This window comes from Embiotoca jacksoni, unplaced genomic scaffold (assembly GCF_022577435.1).
Source record: "Embiotoca jacksoni isolate LCO1_2020_lvr unplaced genomic scaffold, fEmbJac1.0.p SCAF_59, whole genome shotgun sequence".
NCBI classification, from domain to species: Eukaryota; Metazoa; Chordata; class Actinopteri; family Embiotocidae; genus Embiotoca; species Embiotoca jacksoni.
Window position 1 is genome coordinate 969630 of NW_027185413.1, and position 20044 is coordinate 989673.

Consider the following 20044-nt stretch of genomic DNA (forward strand, 5'->3'; position numbering starts at 1 on the left):
ACCATTACTGGCATTAAATCCCGGTGACAAATGTTTACAGTGAAGCAGATCTCCCTGATAGCAGCGTTTCCAATGTGAGGAGATCAGATGTGACTCTGGTTGTGACTGAAGTGATTCATTTCACCAGGGGAAACGCTTGGAGCAAATTCTGAAGCGTAACAACTGTAATTTGCATCCACAGAAGATAACCATCCTTTTGACAGCAGTGGCAGAAAACACTGTAATGATTTCTAGTTTTTTTTATGCAAAGAGTATTTTTACAGAACAGGACTTTTTTCATCCGAGTGATTTAAAATCAAAGATCCGTGAGTCTTATCACAGTGTTGGAACAAACTGCAGCGTTGCTCAGCTCAGTCAGGGCATTGAGTGGTGTTATAAGGGCTAATAAAACATGTCACAGACACTTCTGAGATTTCATGTTGATGGTAAAATTCTGACGTTACGGAGGGAAGTTACAAAATAACCCACTTATTTTCCAACTGTTTTTACAGGTTAATTAAAATAAATACATGAGAATAACTAGAGACACTTGGCTGGTCAGTATAATGTTTGGACCATATTAGTCTCCAGCAAAAATACCAAACATGCTCTGCTTCCACCTCAAATATGCAGATTATTTTGGGTTTTATACCTTTATTAACTTAATATCTGGACTGTTGGTCAGGCAAAGCAAGCAATTAGAAAATGTCATCGTGGACTCTGGCATTATTGTCTGACATTTAATTTTCTACTTGATGAAAATAAAGAGTGGATAAAGTGTGTTGAACTGAATGGGACGACTGTGTTTGGAGCAGCTTCACTAACTCTTCTGTTTCTCAGGGTGCTGCTGAGAGTGAGGATGCTGTATTACCTGCGACAGGAAGTCATCGGCGACCAGGCCGAGCGCATCCTGGAGGGAGGCGACTGCAGGTCAGTGGATGCTGCACACGGCCTGTAGATGGGGAAACCTTTTCACTCGTGTTTTTTGCTGCTCCAGTTAGCTCACTAACCTGGCAGCGTGGCCTTTGATCTCAGAGGTTTGGAGACCTTAACGGGACCCGACGGGACACTTTTGATGTGTTTTATTGTTGTCATGCTGTAACTGACCTGAAAAAGACAAAACCATTGTGTCATGTTGGTGTTGTCAAACTCAACAAGATATTATTCTATCATTATTTTCTGATGAGAAAAACACTCACACACACACTCTTACTAGAATCCAAGAGAGGCTTGGACAGGCGATGTAAAGCCTTCATGAATTGGATGCATGGTGACAGTAAGTTGCGAGGAGGATATTTATATGGACGTGTGATGAATTATTCCTGAAGTGTATTTCAGTCTGTTCTGGTGGCCTCTTTGGCAGAGCTCTCTCTATTCTGACAGACACAACACAGTTAATGTGTCGGGGGAAAATTAGATTTTCACCACAGTTTGACCCATTTAGAAGTTCTTCAAGCGGCTGCTGCCCGTCGCCGTTTGGCTGGCGGCGGTGTGGAGGTTGGAGATGGCGCTCACCTTGACCGTTTCCTTCATCTCAGTGTGACAGCTCCTCCGCCACTTCCTCCGTCTCCTCCGACTCGCCACTCTTTTCTTGCCATCTGTCCGTCCTTCCCTCTCTCATCCTCTCCCATCCCCCTCTCATCACTCCGCCACCCAGATGTGAACGCATTTATAATGTGGAGCACGTGCCCTCCATGTTGATCTCCCCCACTCCCCTCTGTCCCTCCCCCCGCTCAGTGGCTACTGTGACAGACCCCTGTGTGTGTGTGTGTGTGTGTGTGTGTGTGTGTGTGTGTGTGTGCGCGCGCGCGCCAGACATGAGCATACGGGGTGCCATCGTGCCAACATATGCCAGGGGGATTTAGCATGCCAGTCTTGGCGCACATGCGTGCGTGCGTGCGTGCGTGCGTGCGTGCGTGCGTGCGTGTGTGTGTGTGTGTGTGTGTGTGTGTGTGTGTGTGTGTTGCCTGTGCCGGGCATGCTGCTGTTTGCAGAGATAAGGGACTGTTTCCCTGGTTCCTTCTCTCCTCCTGTCACCCTCTGTCTCTGCTTCCATTGTGTATTGTACCCTTTTCTCTCCATAACTAGCTGGAAACACCATTTTCTTTCCATAATAGAGGATTTTTATTTATTTATTTTTTGTTTTTATGTAGTTTTGTTTTGGTGCTACGACGTTGAAGAACTGAGTCATTTCACATTGAAAGTGTTTGTGGTTTATTTAAATGCATGAACAGACCAGATATCTGGTTTTAGCTGGACTCTTCTACTTTTAATGGACATGAGGAACATCTGCAGACTCGTAGTCTGAGATTAGGTGCTATGATTTATTGTTCTTAAATAACCTCTCCAGATATGTAGTAGAATATATGAAAATATGTCTGGTTCGGTTCTTTCACCAAAAAGTTTAATTATCTCATTCAACTTTTTAAAATGACCTCCCTTTATTAAAAATTCCAGAAATAATGATTATGGAAATATATTTAATTTCAACATTTTTAACGGGACACAAGTCTTTTATTTAACTGTAAAGTCTGTTCTCAGTGTGTGTTCACCAGCAGCTTCAGGTTTCTACATCACGTGTATTAAAGGTGACTGAGAAATGCTTTCAAACTGTTTTTGGTGGCAAAAATGAGGCTCCTTAAAATCACAGAGGAAAACGGCAGATGATTGTAAACACACAAAGTGTGCACATGGATCATTCTGCAGTGAAGGTCAAACATTCAGCTGGAGGAACAAGGAAAAAGACATGAAGTTAAATTGACTGTAACTTAACGGAGAAACCTTTAAAGGTGGGAGTGCAACCAAAATGTCAGTATGTATATAAACAGCTTACATTTCACTCAATGGGTCCTTATGGTGACGCACAGAACGGATAAAGGTTGAAAACAACAGCCTCGTGGTATAAAATGGGAAGAATCATTTCTGTGAAATCTCTGCTGCTATAAACACTTTATGGAACCAATTTACTTTAAAGATGAATATGAAGTTAGCTTTGTGTTTAAAGTCGAGATGACTAATCCATTAAGAAATGAAGTGCGCAGATAAAACAAGCAGATGTGTGTATCGATGGTAACGTGCTGCTGCGTGTCGTCACGTGGTTTATTGTTTTGAAGTCCTGCGTAGGATTTGTTCCGTTTCCAATCTTAACCTTTGCTGTTTCATATGTTCCCCTCACATTACCTAACAATACATTGTTTTTTACTGGAATTATTCTAGTGCGGTACACACTTGTCCCTTTCACCTTTGGCATTCAGTCTCTCAAATCATCTTGTTTCCGTGGCAACAAAAAGATGCCAGCGAGCTGTGTTTCCGGTTTCCATCATTATTCATTTGTCCTGTATTTGCTGCAGCTCAGTCCGAGAAGTGACGAGAGGATATTTGAGTTTAGTTGAGGATGTTAAAGGTGCAGCTGCACAGTTTTACACAACGAGAGTACAACACACAGATAAAGTTAAATTACCTTAGTTTTATTTTTATTTTTAGTTCGCAGACTTTGAAATGTGATTCTAAATTAAAGCGCTGATTATCTGACTCTTCCGTTTCTCTTTCTGTTCTGAGCAGAAGTACTGAAGTGAATTGAACACACAGCTTGGTTTTATGATCAGCGACGTGACGTTGTTCATCTCCACAGCGTGCTGGATGTCTGGATCCCCCAACCGTTCCACGCTGAGGTCCCCGTCGACTGGTGGGACAGTGAGGCCGACAAATCTCTGCTCCTGGGCGTCTTCAAACACGGTAACATCCTCACACATGCCCTGTATGTACACATCCACACGCTCCAACATGGCAGTCATAACACACACACACACACACACACACACACACACACACACACACACACACACACACACACAGTGCAGTCACACTCACACGTCATACACACACTCTTCTGTGGCTTCCAACCCACTAAGCATCACACGAGCATCATTGTCAAACTGGGTGAGGGTGCGTACACAAACACATCCCACCCACTTCTGCTGCCACCAGTTGATTGGGGTTGCCATGGCGACGGCAGTACCAGCTGGCAGGCTCAGTGGGCTGCTGGGAGTGTGATTGATGGCTCGTCTCACCACTGGCTACGAGTGTGTGCACGCGCACCGCGTTACAAGTATTAATGTTGTAAGCAAAAGCTAATCAGAGAGGTTGGACAACAAAACGCATCGTCCGTTAACGGGAGCGGCTCGTTAGCGTCGTCTCACCGACCGCTCGGGGTCTGGATGTCCCGCGGACAGACTCTCAGTGTGTGTGTGTGTGCGTGTGCGTGTGCGTGTGCGCGCTCACGCTCAGACGGAGACCCTCATTCATAATAATTTGGCATAATTGTCATAATTTTTCCACCATTGTCACCTTCTATGATTCAATTAGGACACACACACACACACACACACACACACACACACACACACACACACACACACACACACAGGAATACAAAAGGGCTCACCCATAGTTAATCATAATCCTCACTCACCAGGGAGGCCCTTCAGGGGGACCAACACACACACACACACACACACACACACACACACAGAGTGATTGGCTATAAAGGTCCTGATGATTAACGTTTGGCTGCAGGTGTGTGTGTGTGTGTGTGTGTGTGTGTGTGTGTTAGAGACGGTTAGGAACAATGCGTCACATCTTTACAAAGTGAAATGTGATGGAGAGAAAGAATGAAGGGGGATGAATGAAAGGTTAAAGAAGAGGCGGTGTGGTGTTGTTACCGTGGCCCTCCTCGCTCCTCTCTATCTTGCTCCTCCTCTCTCCTCTCCTCACCTCTCATGCTGCTCTGCATTTTCCTCTCATTCCTTCCATTTTCTCTTCCCGATGTGTCTCGGTAGGATCTGCACATTCTAATCTGTTCTGCCTGAATGCTCTTAACGGACAAACACACCAGTTTCTCACCCACTAGCTCACTTTCACAGACTCCATGACACACACACACACACACACACACACACACACACACACACACACACACACTTCCCTCCTCATCCTCTCCTTCTCTCTCTGACACAAATGAGCACCTGCAGGCTCACTTGGATAAGCAAGCACGCACGCACACACAGACACATGCGCTCGCGCACGTGCAGAATGGAGGGAAGTGTACTTACACAGAAACACACACACAGGCTGTCTGTCTTGTCAGCAGCTGGCTCCTGGGGTCTGCCCTTCTGCTGCTGTTTTTGTCTATTCCTTCATTTAATATGGATGGTGTGTGTGTGTGTGTGTGTGTGTGTGTGTGTGTGTGTGTGTGTGTGTGTGTGTGTGTGTGTGTGTGTGTGTGTGTAACTGCAGCCTCCTGTCTGTCTCATGGAGTGCTAGAAAGCACAACTTTTTTTCTCCCTTCTTTCTAGGAGTGGAGCTGGGTGTGTTGACTGAGAACCTTTTAGTCTTTCTGAAGAAGATTTGACTATTTAATGATTGAAATCCAGTTTATCTCCTTTCCTTGAACACATCCACACGTGGACTCTGAGCATCTGTATTTGTCATCTCGTCCTCTTCAGGCTATGAGAAGTACAATTCGATGCGTGCCGACCCCGCCCTGTGCTTCTTGGAGCGAGTGGGCATGCCAGACGCCAAAGCTATCGCCGCTGAGCAGAGGGGCTCCGACATGATGGCAGATGGTGTTGAGGGGTAAGAGCAGGCTTCACTGACCAACAACAGCCTCCTAGTATTATCTCTCTGTTTTAGCTCCTCTCTCTGTTTCTGATTAGTCCCATTGTGATGCCCTTTCCACTGCCCTCCTCCTTCATTCTCCACCCTATACTTAGCTTCAAGCTTAGCTTCAAGTGGTGTCAGAGTAGCTTCTACCTTTTAAATTAATTCAAAGCCAACACGGGAAAATACTATGAATGATCCAGTTTCTTCAACATGTGAATCCCTTCTTGTCCCTGTAACTGTCCACAGTGAGGACGAGGATCCAGAGTACAAACCACTGCGCATGCCTTTCAAAGACGACATGGACGACTTCACCAACTCTCCACTGGATGACAAAGACGACGCGGTGGAGGGAGAGACTCAAGGTGAAGTTACACTGCACACAGAGACAGAGGGAGGACAGAGGGATTAATATCAGGATCATTCACAAGGTTTCATGAAAGTGTGAAAGGTTTCAAACAAGCGTGTGCCAGCCTATAAAACACACAACTTCCAAAACAACAGCCCAGTATAACCCAACCCGTTTAATGACAAGTATATTCAAAACAGTAAAAATGGCAACTTTAAAAGTCCTCGACTATGTGATTATTCAAAACCAACAGAAATGTCATGTGATGCCACAACTCAGACTGCTAGAACCAAAGAAGAAGAGCTGTTTGAATGTCTGCGAGGGCCAACAAATAAAAGTCAAAAGTCAGGTGAAGTCACCTTGGATGACATCACCGCTTGTATATTGAAGCTCCTCCATCAGCAGCTCAATGTCGTGACATTAAAACACAGATGTTCACATCTCGTCTCTCTCTCGTCCTGCAGCCAAATCAGGCGAAAATGGTCAAAGTGCACCTGCTGTGGGCGGAGCCTCGAGCTCCGAGCGTCTGTATTGGCCGGCAGCCTCGGCCTTGACCGCTCGTCTGCGTCGCCTCATCACGGCCTACCAGCGCTCCAACCGTAGAGAGCAGCTCCGCCAGGAAGCCCTCAACCGGCCCGATGGTCGCCGGCGACGACGCAGGGAGTTCCTGCCTTCCATTGCCATGGTTACAGAAACGGGAGGAGGAGCGACTTACATCCAAGACGGAGCGGGGGTGTTCATGACAGAAGCAAGCCCGTATCTGGCTAAAGGAAGTGCTTACTTTGCCAAAGGTGGACAGTTCATGCCAGAGGCGTCGCCGGTGATGACGGCCACCTCGCTGATGACTGATGGAGCCATGTACTACAAGGAGAGAAGACAGAGGTACGCTGCCTTTATTATCATAAAATCACACGCTTTATTCAACACCTAATGTGGATACATAAGAACATTCAACAAAAATAAAGCCTACAGTAATTTAACATCCTGAAAACAGCTTCTAGAGGCGCCAAAGAATCAAAAAGCATCTGATCCAATATTACTGTGGTTGTTCAACTGTTTCTCTCATTTCTGTGTCAGATGGACGCGCCGTGAGGAGGCGGACTTCTACCGCGTCGTGTCCACCTTCGGAGTCGTCTATGACACCCAGCGTCAGAAGTTCGATTGGTCACAGTTCAGAGCTTTTGCTCGACTGGACAAGAAAACAGACGAGAGCCTGGAGAAATACTACTACTCCTTCATCGCTATGTGTAAACGGGTCTGCAGAATGCAGGTCAAGACTGAAACAGGTGAGCGGAACAACAGATTCTGAGCAAAAATGTCTCTTTTTATTGATATTTATTGGGCAATTGTTCAGTCACAAAAATAACAACTAATATTGTCTGACTTTGTGATTAAAAAGTGTTTTTCTCCCTTTTCCCCTGATCAGAGCTCCCAGACCCGACCCTGATCATCGACCCCATCACGGAGGAGCGTGCCTCTCGCACCCTGTACCGCATCGAGCTGCTCCGCCGCATCCGAGAGCAGGTCCTCCCTCATCCGCACCTCTCTGAGCGCCTCAAGCTCTGCCAGCCCTCCCAGGACCTCCCGGAGTGGTGGGACTGCGGCCGTCACGACCGCGACCTCCTCCTGGGGGCCTCCAAGCACGGCGTGAGCCGCACAGATTACCACATCCTGAACGACCCCACCTTGGCCTTCCTGGAGGCCCACCAGCGCTTCACCAGCCAGCGAGGGGCTGTCGGCAGCGCGGCCCCGGCAGAGGTCACCAAAGCGGGGATGGGAGCAGCAGAAAGCACCTCTGCTCCGCTCCTCACACCCGCAGAATTGGAGAGCGCCGCAGCTGCTGCCAAAGTTGCTGTGGATGCAGCTAAAGAGGAGGAGGGAGAAGGGAAGGACGTCAAGACCGAGGAAGGGAAAGAAGAGATGGAGATAAAAATGGAAACGGAGGGAGGAGAAGCCAACGACGTTCTATGTACCAAGACTGAAACTCCTGAGGAGGAGAAGCAAAACGAGGGGGAGGTCTCGGAGGGAAAAGAAGAGACCACTGGCTCACCAAAGAAAGAGGTGAAGGAGGAGGAGGCTCAGCTGAAGGAGGAGAACGAGGAGCCGAGTGGAGAAGACAAGACTGTGAAGCAGGCGGATGAAGACAAAGACGTGTCAGAGGAGAGGAGCAGCTCGAGTCCTCCCGACTTCGTCAGCGACCCGAAGGAGGCGGCCGCCGCCGAGCTCCCGAAACATCCCGAGTCCTCTCCTAAAGCACCGCCGGAGCACAAGACTGCAGAGGAGGAAGACGGAGAGGAGAGGGAGAACCCAGAGTCTCCCAAATCGCACAAGTCTGCTGACACAGAGAAGAGCCCGGAGGAGGAAGAGGAGGAGAGGCTTGACGAAGATGACAAATCAGAGAAATCCTCTCAGGCTGAAGGTATGAAGGAAGTTCATTGCTTTGGCTTGGAGGTGGTCGGTGGTTTATCTGAGCAGGGAGCATGTTTCCATTTCTTCTACCAGAGAGAAGCTCTGAATGTAGTTTCTAATGGAGCTAACTTAATACCAAGAAAATGTTTTTGTTAGTTTTTGTTTTCTGTGACTAGAATACCGGGTTTCACAGCAAACAGTGAGATGTATGAACATCAGCCCTCATCACAGCCTCTCCTGTTAGCCAGTTTATTTTCCGGTCGTCGGCCCCCGTTATCGCTGACCTCACACTCAGCCACCGGCCTATTTCTGGTGTTTCCCCTCATGACTCGTCAGTGTTTTAATGAGCCTCATTTCCAGGAGCGAGAGAATAAAATGAGATTGGATCCCTTGATAACAATTTGGAAGCTCTTTTTAATCGAGAGTCTGCAACGTGACTTTCCTTCTCTCCGCACAGCGAGCGCCGCGTCCGAGCAGAAGAACTTCGACGAGGAGAGCATCGCGTCTCTGAGCACGTCGGCCCGTGACGAAACCAGAGACGGGTTCTGCCCCGACGACCTGCCGGAAACCTCAGCGCTGCAGGCCTTACAGGACCGAGCCTACAGCTTCTCCTTCTGGCCCAAGGTGAGTCTGGCATAACAGATCACTGGGGGAGGGGGAGGGGGAGGGGGGGCTCATGTTAAATTCAGCATCGTCCAGTCACATCGTACCGATCTCTCCTTTGGACTCTCCTTCCTGTTTTTTAAGTTGCTGTCAACACTTCCTCTGTAAGTTTCACCTTCAAACAGCAGGAAGGGCTAAATCATGATTTGATCAGCAGCTTTGACAAATCAAGTCAAGTTATTTTAATGTGAAAATGCTAAAATAAGTTCCCCCCTCTATTTTCCTCTATAAACATAATCCAAAGTATCTTTGGATTTTGGACTGAAGGGAATAAAACAAGTTAAAGATGTCAGCTTGAGCTCCATTTAGCATTTTACACACTATGTACACATGTTTTCTACATCAAGGAAATAATCAAACCACTCTGTATGAAATGCTGATCAGGAAGAGAGAGATTGTAGCTTTTAAGCCACTGGAAAGCTTTTAATGTGAAACATCTGTGCAGGAAGTGTTTGCCTGACAGTAGCTCAACAACGATCATAAAACCAGCAGAAAACTGGAGAGTGAAGAATGTTTAAAGAGACTCTGAGCAGCTGAGTGGAAAACAATGAAGGACTCGGTCCTGAAGGATTGTCATGATGAACGCAGGTTAAGGTGCAACAAGGAAAAGTGTTGAGATCTTATCAACAGAAAATTAGAAAACACATATTTTACTGAAATATAATGAAGTTTACTTTAAAAAAAAAAAAAAAAAAAAAAAAAAAACTGGGAACATTTAAAAGATAGACTTAAATTGGAGGCCTGGTTCTCTGCAGTTGAGAAATTCCCAGAAGGCAGAAGCAGAGTCAGAGGAAGTGACGGAGAGTGATCCATCATGTCTCTCCTCTCTGCACCGCTCAGGACCGTGTGATGATCAACAGGATGGACAACATCTGCGAGGCCGTCCTGAAGGGCAAGTGGCCCGTCAACAGACGCCACGTTTTTGACTTCCCCAGCAGCCTCCTGCCGGGACACGGTTCGGCAGGAGCCACAGCGGCAGTAGCCATGGCGACCGAGAGCCCGCTGCAGAGACGGAGCCTGACCGAGCTGACGATGGCCGGCATCCATACGTACAGCGGGAGTGAAGATAAAACACTATCACCGCAGGTTCATGTACGTCTTCCAAACTCCTCGTTCAGCATTACTGTAACATGATCGGGACAGTTTATTCACCATCAGTCTCAGGGGCTGCGTGTGTGTGTGTGTGTGTGTGTGTGTGTGTGTGTCTGTGTGTGTGTGTGTGAGAGAAATGTCTGGCTTTGTTGACACTTTTTTAAATTTCTTTCCAGTGAGATTTACTTTATTATTTATTCATTTTTATTTTGCTGTTGTAAACATCACTGTTGCTGCTGTGGAGAAAAACTATTTGTCAAAATATCAATCCTGTCCTGGGTTTATTTATTTAAAAAATCAAAACAATTCTTAAGTAATGAAAAAGAAACGGGTAGAGTTTTTTTTTTTAACTGGACTATTAAGAGTGTTAATAAGAAATGAAATTGTAATCATACCTTCCCCAACAGCTGGCTGCTGGATAAAGACTGAGGAAATCTCAGTTCAATAACATCCACTATTACCTTTGTTTTGCTGTTTTGTGGCATTTTATGAATAAATATTGTCACAATAGTCGTCCAAAATGATGTGAAAATATTCCGTTTTTTGTCCAATAACTGTTTTTGTAAATATGCTGCTAATATCATCCGTGCCGGGTGTCCATACGCCAAGGTAAGCTGTTGGACTAACCGTTGACCTTGTGTTGCAGGAGGACGCTTTGAGCCTGACGTTGCCTCGACAGAGGAGGAGGAGGAGGAGGAAGATCGAGATCGAAGCAGAGAGGGCAGCAAAGAGACGTAACCTGATGGAGATGGTCGCTCAGCTGAGAGAAAGCCACGCTGCCACCGAGTCTCAGAGCCAGGCCATGGACCTCACCAAGGTAGTGGAAGAACTCACCGCACCACCCTTCAGTTACAAACCAGTGTTAACTAGTATTAAATATTCAAATATTCAAATATAAATATAAATATAATATATATGTGTGTGTATATATATATACTTCTGGTTTTTACATTAAACATTCCAGTTCTTTAATCAAGTTTTCTGACTCCCACTTCAGGGAATGCACCATCACCACAAGGCCTCTCCCTCATTGGCCAGCTTCCCCAGTGCCCTGGTGACAAGCCCCTCCCTCAAGGCCCAGATGGAGCTCCTGCAGCAAGCCCCGCCCTCCGGCCACAGGGCCAATGGTTCGCTGGAGGCCGAGCTGCCCATGATGAGAAGGAGGCGGGGCCGCAGGAAAAATGTGGAGGGCCTGGAGCTGCTCTTCATGGGCAACAAGAGAGCAGGAGGGGTAAACACAAGCGCAGGCAGTCACCTGATCACTCATTGTACCTGCAAATCTGTTTCAACTAATCTTTCCCTCTGTAACACGTTTTCAGGATGATGCTGACGGGGCGAAGGTCTCCAGTGTGGACGGAGGTCAGGAAAGCGCCCGCGCCCGCAGAACCCACGCCGTCCCCGAGCAGAGCCCCAGCAGCAGGTCTCTGGAGGACGAGGAGGCAGCGGCCTCCAACAAGGAGCTGGGAGAGTGGCTGAGGCAGCACCCAACATACACCATGGACATGGCTGGATTCACACCAGTAAGGCCTGCCTACGTCCTCTTCATCCTCTTCATCCTCTTCACCTCTTCATCCTCTTCACCCCTTCATCCTCTTCATCCTCTTCACCCGTTCACCCTCTTCATCCTCTTAACCCCTTCATCCTCTTCACCTCTTCATCCCCTTCACCTCTTCATCCTCTTCACCTCTTCATCCTCTTCACCCCTTCATCCTCTTCACCTCTTCATCCTCTTCACCTCTTCATCCTCTTCACCCCTTCATCCTCTTCGCCTCTTCATCCTCTTCACCCCTTCATCCTCTTCGCCTCTTCATCCTCTTCACCCATTCATCCTCTTCGCATCTTCACCCCTTCATCCTCTTCACCTCTTCATCCTCTTCACCCCTTCATCCTCTTCACCTCTTCATCCTCTTCACCCATTCTCCTCTTCGCATCTTCACCCCTTCATCCTCTTCGCCTCTTCATCCTCTTCACCTCTTCATCCTCTTCACCCCTTCATCCTCTTCACCTCTTCATCCTCCATTCTATTCACCTCTTCACCTCTTCATCCTCTTCACCCGTTCACCCTCTTCATCCTCTTAACCCCTTCATCCTCTTCACCTCTTCGCCTCTTCATCCTCTTCACCTCTTCATCCTCTTCACCCCTTCATCCTCTTCGCCTCTTCATCCTCTTCACCCCTTCATCCTCTTCGCCTCTTCATCCTCTTCACCCATTCATCCTCTTCGCATCTTCACCCCTTCATCCTCTTCACCTCTTCATCCTCTTCACCCCTTCATCCTCTTCATCCTCTTCACCTCTTCATCCTCTTCACCCATTCTCCTCTTCGCATCTTCACCCCTTCATCCTCTTCGCCTCTTCATCCTCTTCACCCATTCATCCTCTTCGCATCTTCACCCCTTCATCCTCTTCACCCCTTCATCCTCTTCACCTCTTCATCCTCTTCACCCATTCTCCTCTTCGCATCTTCACCCCTTCATCCTCTTCGCCTCTTCATCCTCTTCACCTCTTCATCCTCTTCACCCCTTCATCCTCTTCACCTCTTCATCCTCCATTCTATTCACCTCTTCACCCCTTCATCCTCTTCACCCCTTCATCCTCTTCGCCTCTTCATCCTCTTCACCCCTTCATCCTCTTCACCTCTTCATTCTATTCACCCCTTCATCCTCTTCACCCCTTCATCCTCTTCACCCCTTCATCTTCTTCACCTCTTCATCCTCTTCATTCTATTCACCCCTTCATCCTCTTCACCCCTTCCATCTTCGTGAGGTGAGGTGAGGCAGCACCCAACATACACCATGGACATGGCTGGATTCACACCAGTAAGGCCTGCCTACGTCCTCTTCACCCCTTCATCCTCTTCATCCTCTTCACCTCTTCATCCTCTTCACCCATTCTCCTCTTCACCTCTTCGCCTCTTCATCCTCTTCACCTCTTCATCCTCTTCACCCCTTCCATCTTCTTCACCCCTTCATCCTCTTCACCTCTTCATCCTCTTCACCCCTTCATCCTCTTCACCCCTTCCATCTTCTTCACCCCTTCATCCTCTTCACCCCTTCATCCTCTTCACCTCTTCATCCTCTTCACCTCTTCATCCTCTTCACCCCTTCCATCTTCTTCACCCCTTCATCCTCTTCGCCTCTTCATCCTCTTCACCCCTTCATCCTCTTCACCTCTTCATTCTATTCACCCCTTCATCCTCTTCACCCCTTCATCCTCTTCACCCCTTCATCCTCTTCACCTCTTCATCCTCTTCATTCTATTCACCCCTTCATCCTCTTCACCCCTTCCATCTTCGTGAGGTGAGGTGAGGCAGCACCCAACATACACCATGGACATGGCTGGATTCACACCAGTAAGGCCTGCCTACGTCCTCTTCACCCCTTCATCCTCTTCACCCCTTCATCTTCTTCACCTCTTCATCCTCTTCATTCTATTCACCCCTTCATCCTCTTCACCCCTTCCATCTTCGTGAGGTGAGGTGAGGCAGCACCCAACATACACCATGGACATGGCTGGATTCACACCAGTAAGGCCTGCCTACGTCCTCTTCACCCCTTCATCCTCTTCACCTCTTCATCCTCTTCACCCATTCTCCTCTTCACCTCTTCGCCTCTTCATCCTCTTCACCTCTTCATCCTCTTCACCCCTTCCATCTTCTTCACCTCTTCATCCTCTTCACCTCTTCATCCTCTTCACCCCTTCATCCTCTTCACCCCTTCCATCTTCTTCACCCCTTCATCCTCTTCGCCTCTTCATCCTCTTCACCTCTTCACCCCTTCCATCTTCTTCACCCCTTCATCCTCTTCACCCCTTCATCCTCTTCACCTCTTCATCCTCTTCACCCCTTCCATCTTCTTCACCCCTTCATCCTCTTCACTCCTTCATCCTCTTCACCCCTTCATCCTCTTCACCTCTTCATCCTCTTCACCCCTTCCATCTTCTTCACCCCTTCATCCTCTTCACCCCTTCATTACTGTGAACTGTTCAAGCTTCAGCCAGGTTCTGATTTAATGACGTTTTCTTTCTGCCTCTCTGCGGCAGGTCTCTGAACTTCAGGTGTTCTCACCTTCCTCTTTGTTTTCTGTCTTCCTGCTGCAGAAGAGCGAGGAGTTACTGCTGTCTCAGTTCTCCAAGCCCAAGCAGAAGCGCCACCGCTGTCGAAACCCCAACAAGATCGACATTAACACCCTGACCGGGGAGGAACGAGTGCCTGTGGTGAACAGAAGAAACGGACGTAAGGTGAGCTGACGGACCTGCGGGATGATCCAACGTGTGCAGGACGAGTTACAGAAGGACACGTTTGGCCTGTGCACTGAAACTGTCTGTCTACTTGAATTGATGATTTATTTATTTTTAAATGAGAAACTCATTTCCTCCTTGTGCTTTGTAGATGGGAGGAGCCATGGCTCCACCAATGAAGGAGCTTCCCAGGTGGTTACTGGAGAACCCTGAGTTTTCTATCGCTCCTGATTGGACAGACATCGTCAAACAGTCGGTTAGTAAACAAGACAAAACCTCACAACTTTCACAGCTCCTGAACGACATGTTTGTAAGAAAACTGACAGCATTAAATTGTTGTATTATTGTTTTTTTATTGAGCTCAAACCTTCTAAGCTGCCGGCTTCCTCTGTGGATTACTGTTGTTTTCTAACCATTAATGCTCCACACAGGGTTTCCTCCCAGAAGCCATGTTTGACCGCCTTCTGACCGGCCCTGTGGTCCGGGAGGAGGGCGTCCGTCGCCGGGGACGACGGCCCAAATCTGAGATCGCCAAGGCAGCGGCCGCCGCCCAGGCAGCAGCAGCAGCTCAGGCTGCTCAGGCATCACTGGCAACCGCTGCATCATCTGCAGGTACAAACCAGCGCTGCACCATCACACTAATACTGCACATGCATGTTGGAAACAACATGTCTTCAGTCTGAGATTGAGCCTTTTAAATGCTTGAAACCCTTAAATGGTCTGTATTTCTGCATAAATATGACTTAAAACATCAGATTTACTCAAGCATTATATGATCAACTATAATATTTTATTTCATTTGTTTAATTAGGTTCTTTTTTATCTACTTTTAGGAAATCTGTTGATGTTTTATGTGGTATTTCTGCAGATATGTGTGTTTGTGCTCCGGTTTAAACCTGCCTGTGTGTGTGCAGGAGGCATCAACCCTCTGCTGCTGAACAGCCTGTTCGGAGGGATGGACCTGTCGTCCCTCCAGAGCCTCCAGTCGCTCCAGTTGGCTGCCGGTCTGATGGCCTTCCCTCCTCCCACCGACCCCAAGCAGGCCGCTGCCAGCGCCGCCGCCGCCTCCATGCTGCCTCTCATGCTGCCCGGCATGGGAGGCCTGCCCAACATGGCCGCCGCCCTCCCCAACATGTTCAGCCTCGGCGGCCTCTTCGGCAGTAACCTGGCGTCCGCCGCCGCCGCCGCCGCATCCAACGCCGCCGCCATTGCCGCGGCGACAGGCAACACCAACGGGATGGTGGCGGGAGGCGACGACGAGGCGACGAAGAGGAAGAGAGATGCGGAGGAGGGAGAAGACGGAGACGAGCGGGGAGAGGAGGAAGAGCCTGAAGGAAATGAGAGGGTGAAGAAGGCAAAAAAGAAGAGGGGGGGGAAGGAGGCGGAGGGCGGTGCAGGCGCTCAGATCCCAGCTGCCGAGTCGTCAGCCGAGCCATCCATCAACGGAGACGCCGCCGCCCTGCTGGCTGCAGCCGGCATGTCCACCAACTCCCTGGCTTTCAACCCCTTCCTCCTCTCCACCATGGCCCCCGGCCTCCTCTACCCCTCCATGTTCCTCCCTCCAGGCCTCGGGGGACTCAGCCTCACCGGCTTCCCCACCGCCTCCACGCTGGCCGAGCTGCAGAGCGCCATGGCCGGAGCGCTGGGGGGCAGCGGCGTCACTCAGAACCCCCCGAGACACGAGGAGGACGAGGAGGAGGACGAGGAAGAGGAGGAGGACGAGGAGGACAGAAAGGGTGGACTGAAAGCTACTGGAGAGGAGGAGGATGAGGAGGAGGAAGAGGCAGGAGGAGAGAGTGACTTGGTGGAAGAAAAGGAGGGGGAAAGGAGAGGCGAGGGGGAGGAGGACCGAGGGATGGGAGGAGAGGAGGAGGAGGAGGAGGTAGCAGCAGCATCTCCACAGAAGGACAAGAGTGACTGAAAGGAAACACAGCAGTGGCTGACTTCGGACATTTCTCCACCTCTGACCCCCCCCCCCCCCCCCCCCACCACACACACACACACACCACCACCCTCCCCCCACCACCACGTTTACACGCCTTCACCACAAATATCCAAACTATTATGAATCCTCTTGTTTTTTTTGTTTTTCTTTTCTTTTGCGTTGTTGATGATTTCTTTCACTCTGTTGTGTATTTTTTGGGCCAGGTATATTTACTATGTGTCAGAGAGAACAAGGTGTGTGTGTGTGTGTGTGTGTGTGTGTGTGTGTGTGTGTGTGTGTGTGTGTGTGTGTGTGTGTGTGTGTGTGTGTTTTAAGTTAACTCTCTGGTCAATAGTGTAGTCAGGGAAAACCTTCCAGCTCTTCTTCACAGACTGTTTCTCTCCGGTGACGCTGCACCCACACCGTTCTCTTCCACAATCCCTCAGATAGGACTTCACAATGTTCCAATCCTACTATTATTATTATTATTATTATTATTATTATTATTATTATTATTATTGCTGCTTCCAGCTCTCAGTCTTTATGATTTATTTGGGCTCCTCCTCCTTTGTCTGGACCGTTCCGTCGTTGGCAGCATCGCATGAAAACGAGAAGAAGCGCCGGCTGCTGGCGCTTCTTCAGACATCAGTTCTCAACGGAGAAGCAACAGCATCCCAGTTAACCCAGCTGTCTGTCTGACAAAGCTGCTGCGCAAGGAATTGTGGGTAATGGAGGTGATTGAGCTGAACTGTTTTTTTTTGTAGTTGTCACATATCAGACCAGGCAGACTCCGAGGAGGAAGAGAAAACTAGACTGGCTTAAAATCCTGTCTCACACACTGACCACACACACACACACTGACCACACACACACACACACACACACACACACACACACACACGTGTCACGTGACTGTTTGTGGAGGACTCGTCCCCGCAGCTGTTTTCCTTTGTTTGTGTGCTCGCTGAACCGACACTGATTCTGTTGACCCAGTCCCACACTGAATACCCGGCTCGAGTCGTTCCACTGCCACATCTGAACCTCACCTCTCCTTCGGAGGCGGCTGCTTTTGGTCGGGGGGGGGTAGCAGGCGGGCTGGGTCTGCCCCCAGTCAGGCTCTCTGATTGGTCCGCCTCGTGCTGCCGGAACCGGCCGTCCTCGTTCGGAGGCTTCTGTGAATGAAGTGGAGCAGCGATCCACGGGGATGTGATGTTTCAGGTTTCTTCTCTAACGAGGGCACATGAGATGGTTGATATGTTGTTTTTTTTTCCTTGTCGCTGCCACATTGAAATCCTTTTGTAGTGTTTGTTTCCTTCACATCCCGGTAGTTCCCGACCAAGTGCTGCTCCCTAGTGACCTTCTCTTTAAAGACTGTTGCTCTAGTCACACACACTGACACCAGGCCGGGCCCACGCTGGCCTGAGACACCTTTTCAACAGAGTTGGAAATTCACAAGTTTCTAAATGAAGTTCAACTCTGGTCGCCGAAGTTTTAAGTTTTCGATACTTGAAAAGCGCGAGCGGCGCTTGATTTGTTTCCATTTCCCGCGGCCAGTTCAAGTGTCTGAGATGAATCAAGTGCTGCGAGTGGTTCAAATATTGTAAAGTGCATTCAAACACACTGTGGCCAGGTCTTATTAACGTTTGCTTTCACAGCCAGCCCAGCAGGTGCAGAGGGAGAGGTGGGTCGTTCTCCTCTCCAACGCTGAGACAGCAATAACCAAGGCAGCTTTTGAATGTTCCAACATCACTCTCCCAACACACACACACACACACACACACACTTTATGAATAACCACAAGTGTCGTATGAATAGAGATACAAAACTAAAACTGTAAATGATGACAAATAAGTACTGCAATCAATTTTGTCTCACTCTGTTCCTGTTGATGCACTGGTGTTAAAGAGTTAAAATAATCAGGTACCTTTATTACTTAGCTACTTTTCTTGAAAAAAATGGACTTTTTGTTACTTTTAGCCAGCAAGCTGAAGAGCATTACCTCAAAATTCTTATCTAGCCTTGAAGTTTACAGACATACCATGTAAATGTTTTTTTCCTCTTTTTTTGGTGTGTGTCTTTTTGTTTTTTGTTTTTGAGACATCATGTATGATGAATTGTAGCTATGATGCTTTTAATAAAAGTGAATCATGATATTCGCCTAGGAAACCAACTCTCCGCCTGCTTCGCATTATTTGTTTCACTCTTCAACATCTTCTGATGCCACGCTGTGAAATATAAATATATTGACAACATTAAATGTCGAAACTGAGAAATGTTGTGAAAAATATGTGCTTATTTTGAAATTTGATAGCAACACATCTTAAAGTTGGAACGGGTTCAACAAAAGATGGAAAAGTCATGTACAGATTTAAAAAGGAAAAAGAAAACACCTGCTCGAGCATCTCAACTAATCCGGTTCAACAGGTCAGTAACAGGATTAAATAAAACAAACATCAACATGTGTTTGGTCTCTTTTTCAATTAAATATGTATTTAAATGATTTGCAAATCATCACATTCTGTTTTTAATTTACATTTTTTTGGAAACGGGGTTGTAATGTATTGGTGTGTCTGTTTTCCAGGATGAGTTCAGACTAGACCAGTTTAAAGCTCCGTGTGGAGTTTTTAAAAACAGCGTTCAGTAATGTGTGTGTGATGAATTGTGTGTCATGTTTTCTGCATTTTCTTCCTCTTAAAACATTTACAAAGCTTCTGTTTGGAAGAAGTTGACCCGCCGTGTTATCCGCGCCTGTCTGGTCGCTCCGAGGTTTCTTTGTTTAAACGTGACTGTATCCCGGCGGGTTGAGGAGGATTTCTGAAGTGTTTTGTGTCTTCGGTGTGTCAGTTTGGTCTGAAGACTACAGGTGTGAAAAATAAATCCTCTGCTTGAGGTCAGCAGCTCGAAGCTACTTGGAGTCCTTCACTCTGCACACTTCACTGGTCTGTAGATTGTATTTTAACCGTCCATCCATCTCTATTCAGGGAGTAATATATATAAGAAGTCTAAAAGCATGTTTTTAGAAAAAAAATTTCAAGTTATCAAAATTCCTAAACTAAAATCTCATTTACCAAAGTATTCAGCCACTTGGTTCAGAAGTGTAGAAGCTTTGAGTCGTGTTGGTTTGTCTCTACAACCCAGTTCACCTTCAGTCACCTTCACCTTCCTTTTATTCAGTCCATCTTCATGTTTCCTCAGATGTGTGAAGTCTGAACTCAGATTGAGCTGAAGATGTTTTCCTCCGTTCACTGCAGAGCTGAACGCTAAACTGTCGCTTTGCTCTGGAGCAGGTTTCCTTCACGGACCTGCCAGCTCCTCTCCTTCTCTCCTCTCCTCCTCTCCTCTCCTCCTCCTCTCCTCCATTGTTTCCTCCTCTCTGTCTCTGCTGCTGATGGTGTCCCCATGATGATGCTCTCCTCCAGGTGAGGAAGGTCTCCTCCAGGTGAGGAAGCTCTCCTCCAGGTGAGGAAGGTCTCCTCCAGGTGAGCGGTGCCGGCTGTTAAACTTGTCTCATCAGACCAAAGAATTTATTTTCCTTGCGAGTTCTTTAAATGAAGATAAAAATCCAACATGTTTTCATTAGATTTTTTCCCGAAAGAGTTCCTCTTGTGTTGAGCTTCAAACATCCTGATGGCCGGAATAATGCTGAGGTGGTTCTCCTTCCAGAAGGTTCTCCTCCCAGCAGGTTCTCCCTTGCAGGTTCTCCTTCCAGCAGGTTGTCCCATGCAGGAACGTC

At 47.8% G+C, this 20044-nt stretch overlaps 1 protein-coding gene across 1 annotated transcript in view; it reads left to right on the top strand.

Annotated features, from left to right (window-relative positions):
• The window catches only part of chd7 (chromodomain helicase DNA binding protein 7), a 78918-nt gene extending 60437 nt beyond the window's left edge, over positions 1 to 18481 (top strand). Inside the window, exons 26-41 of the mRNA XM_069173331.1 lie at positions 820 to 909; positions 3611 to 3714; positions 5484 to 5613; positions 5887 to 6002; positions 6451 to 6868; positions 7064 to 7272; positions 7413 to 8405; positions 8853 to 9019; positions 9899 to 10150; positions 10797 to 10967; positions 11148 to 11381; positions 11470 to 11670; positions 14247 to 14387; positions 14539 to 14643; positions 14819 to 14999; positions 15302 to 18481. Of these exons, the coding sequence (XP_069029432.1) occupies positions 820 to 909; positions 3611 to 3714; positions 5484 to 5613; positions 5887 to 6002; positions 6451 to 6868; positions 7064 to 7272; positions 7413 to 8405; positions 8853 to 9019; positions 9899 to 10150; positions 10797 to 10967; positions 11148 to 11381; positions 11470 to 11670; positions 14247 to 14387; positions 14539 to 14643; positions 14819 to 14999; positions 15302 to 16308 (4519 nt within the window). The 3' untranslated portion in view covers positions 16309 to 18481. The remainder of the gene's footprint in view (positions 1 to 819; positions 910 to 3610; positions 3715 to 5483; positions 5614 to 5886; positions 6003 to 6450; positions 6869 to 7063; positions 7273 to 7412; positions 8406 to 8852; positions 9020 to 9898; positions 10151 to 10796; positions 10968 to 11147; positions 11382 to 11469; positions 11671 to 14246; positions 14388 to 14538; positions 14644 to 14818; positions 15000 to 15301) is intronic.
• Positions 18482 to 20044: the final 1563 nt, after the last annotated feature.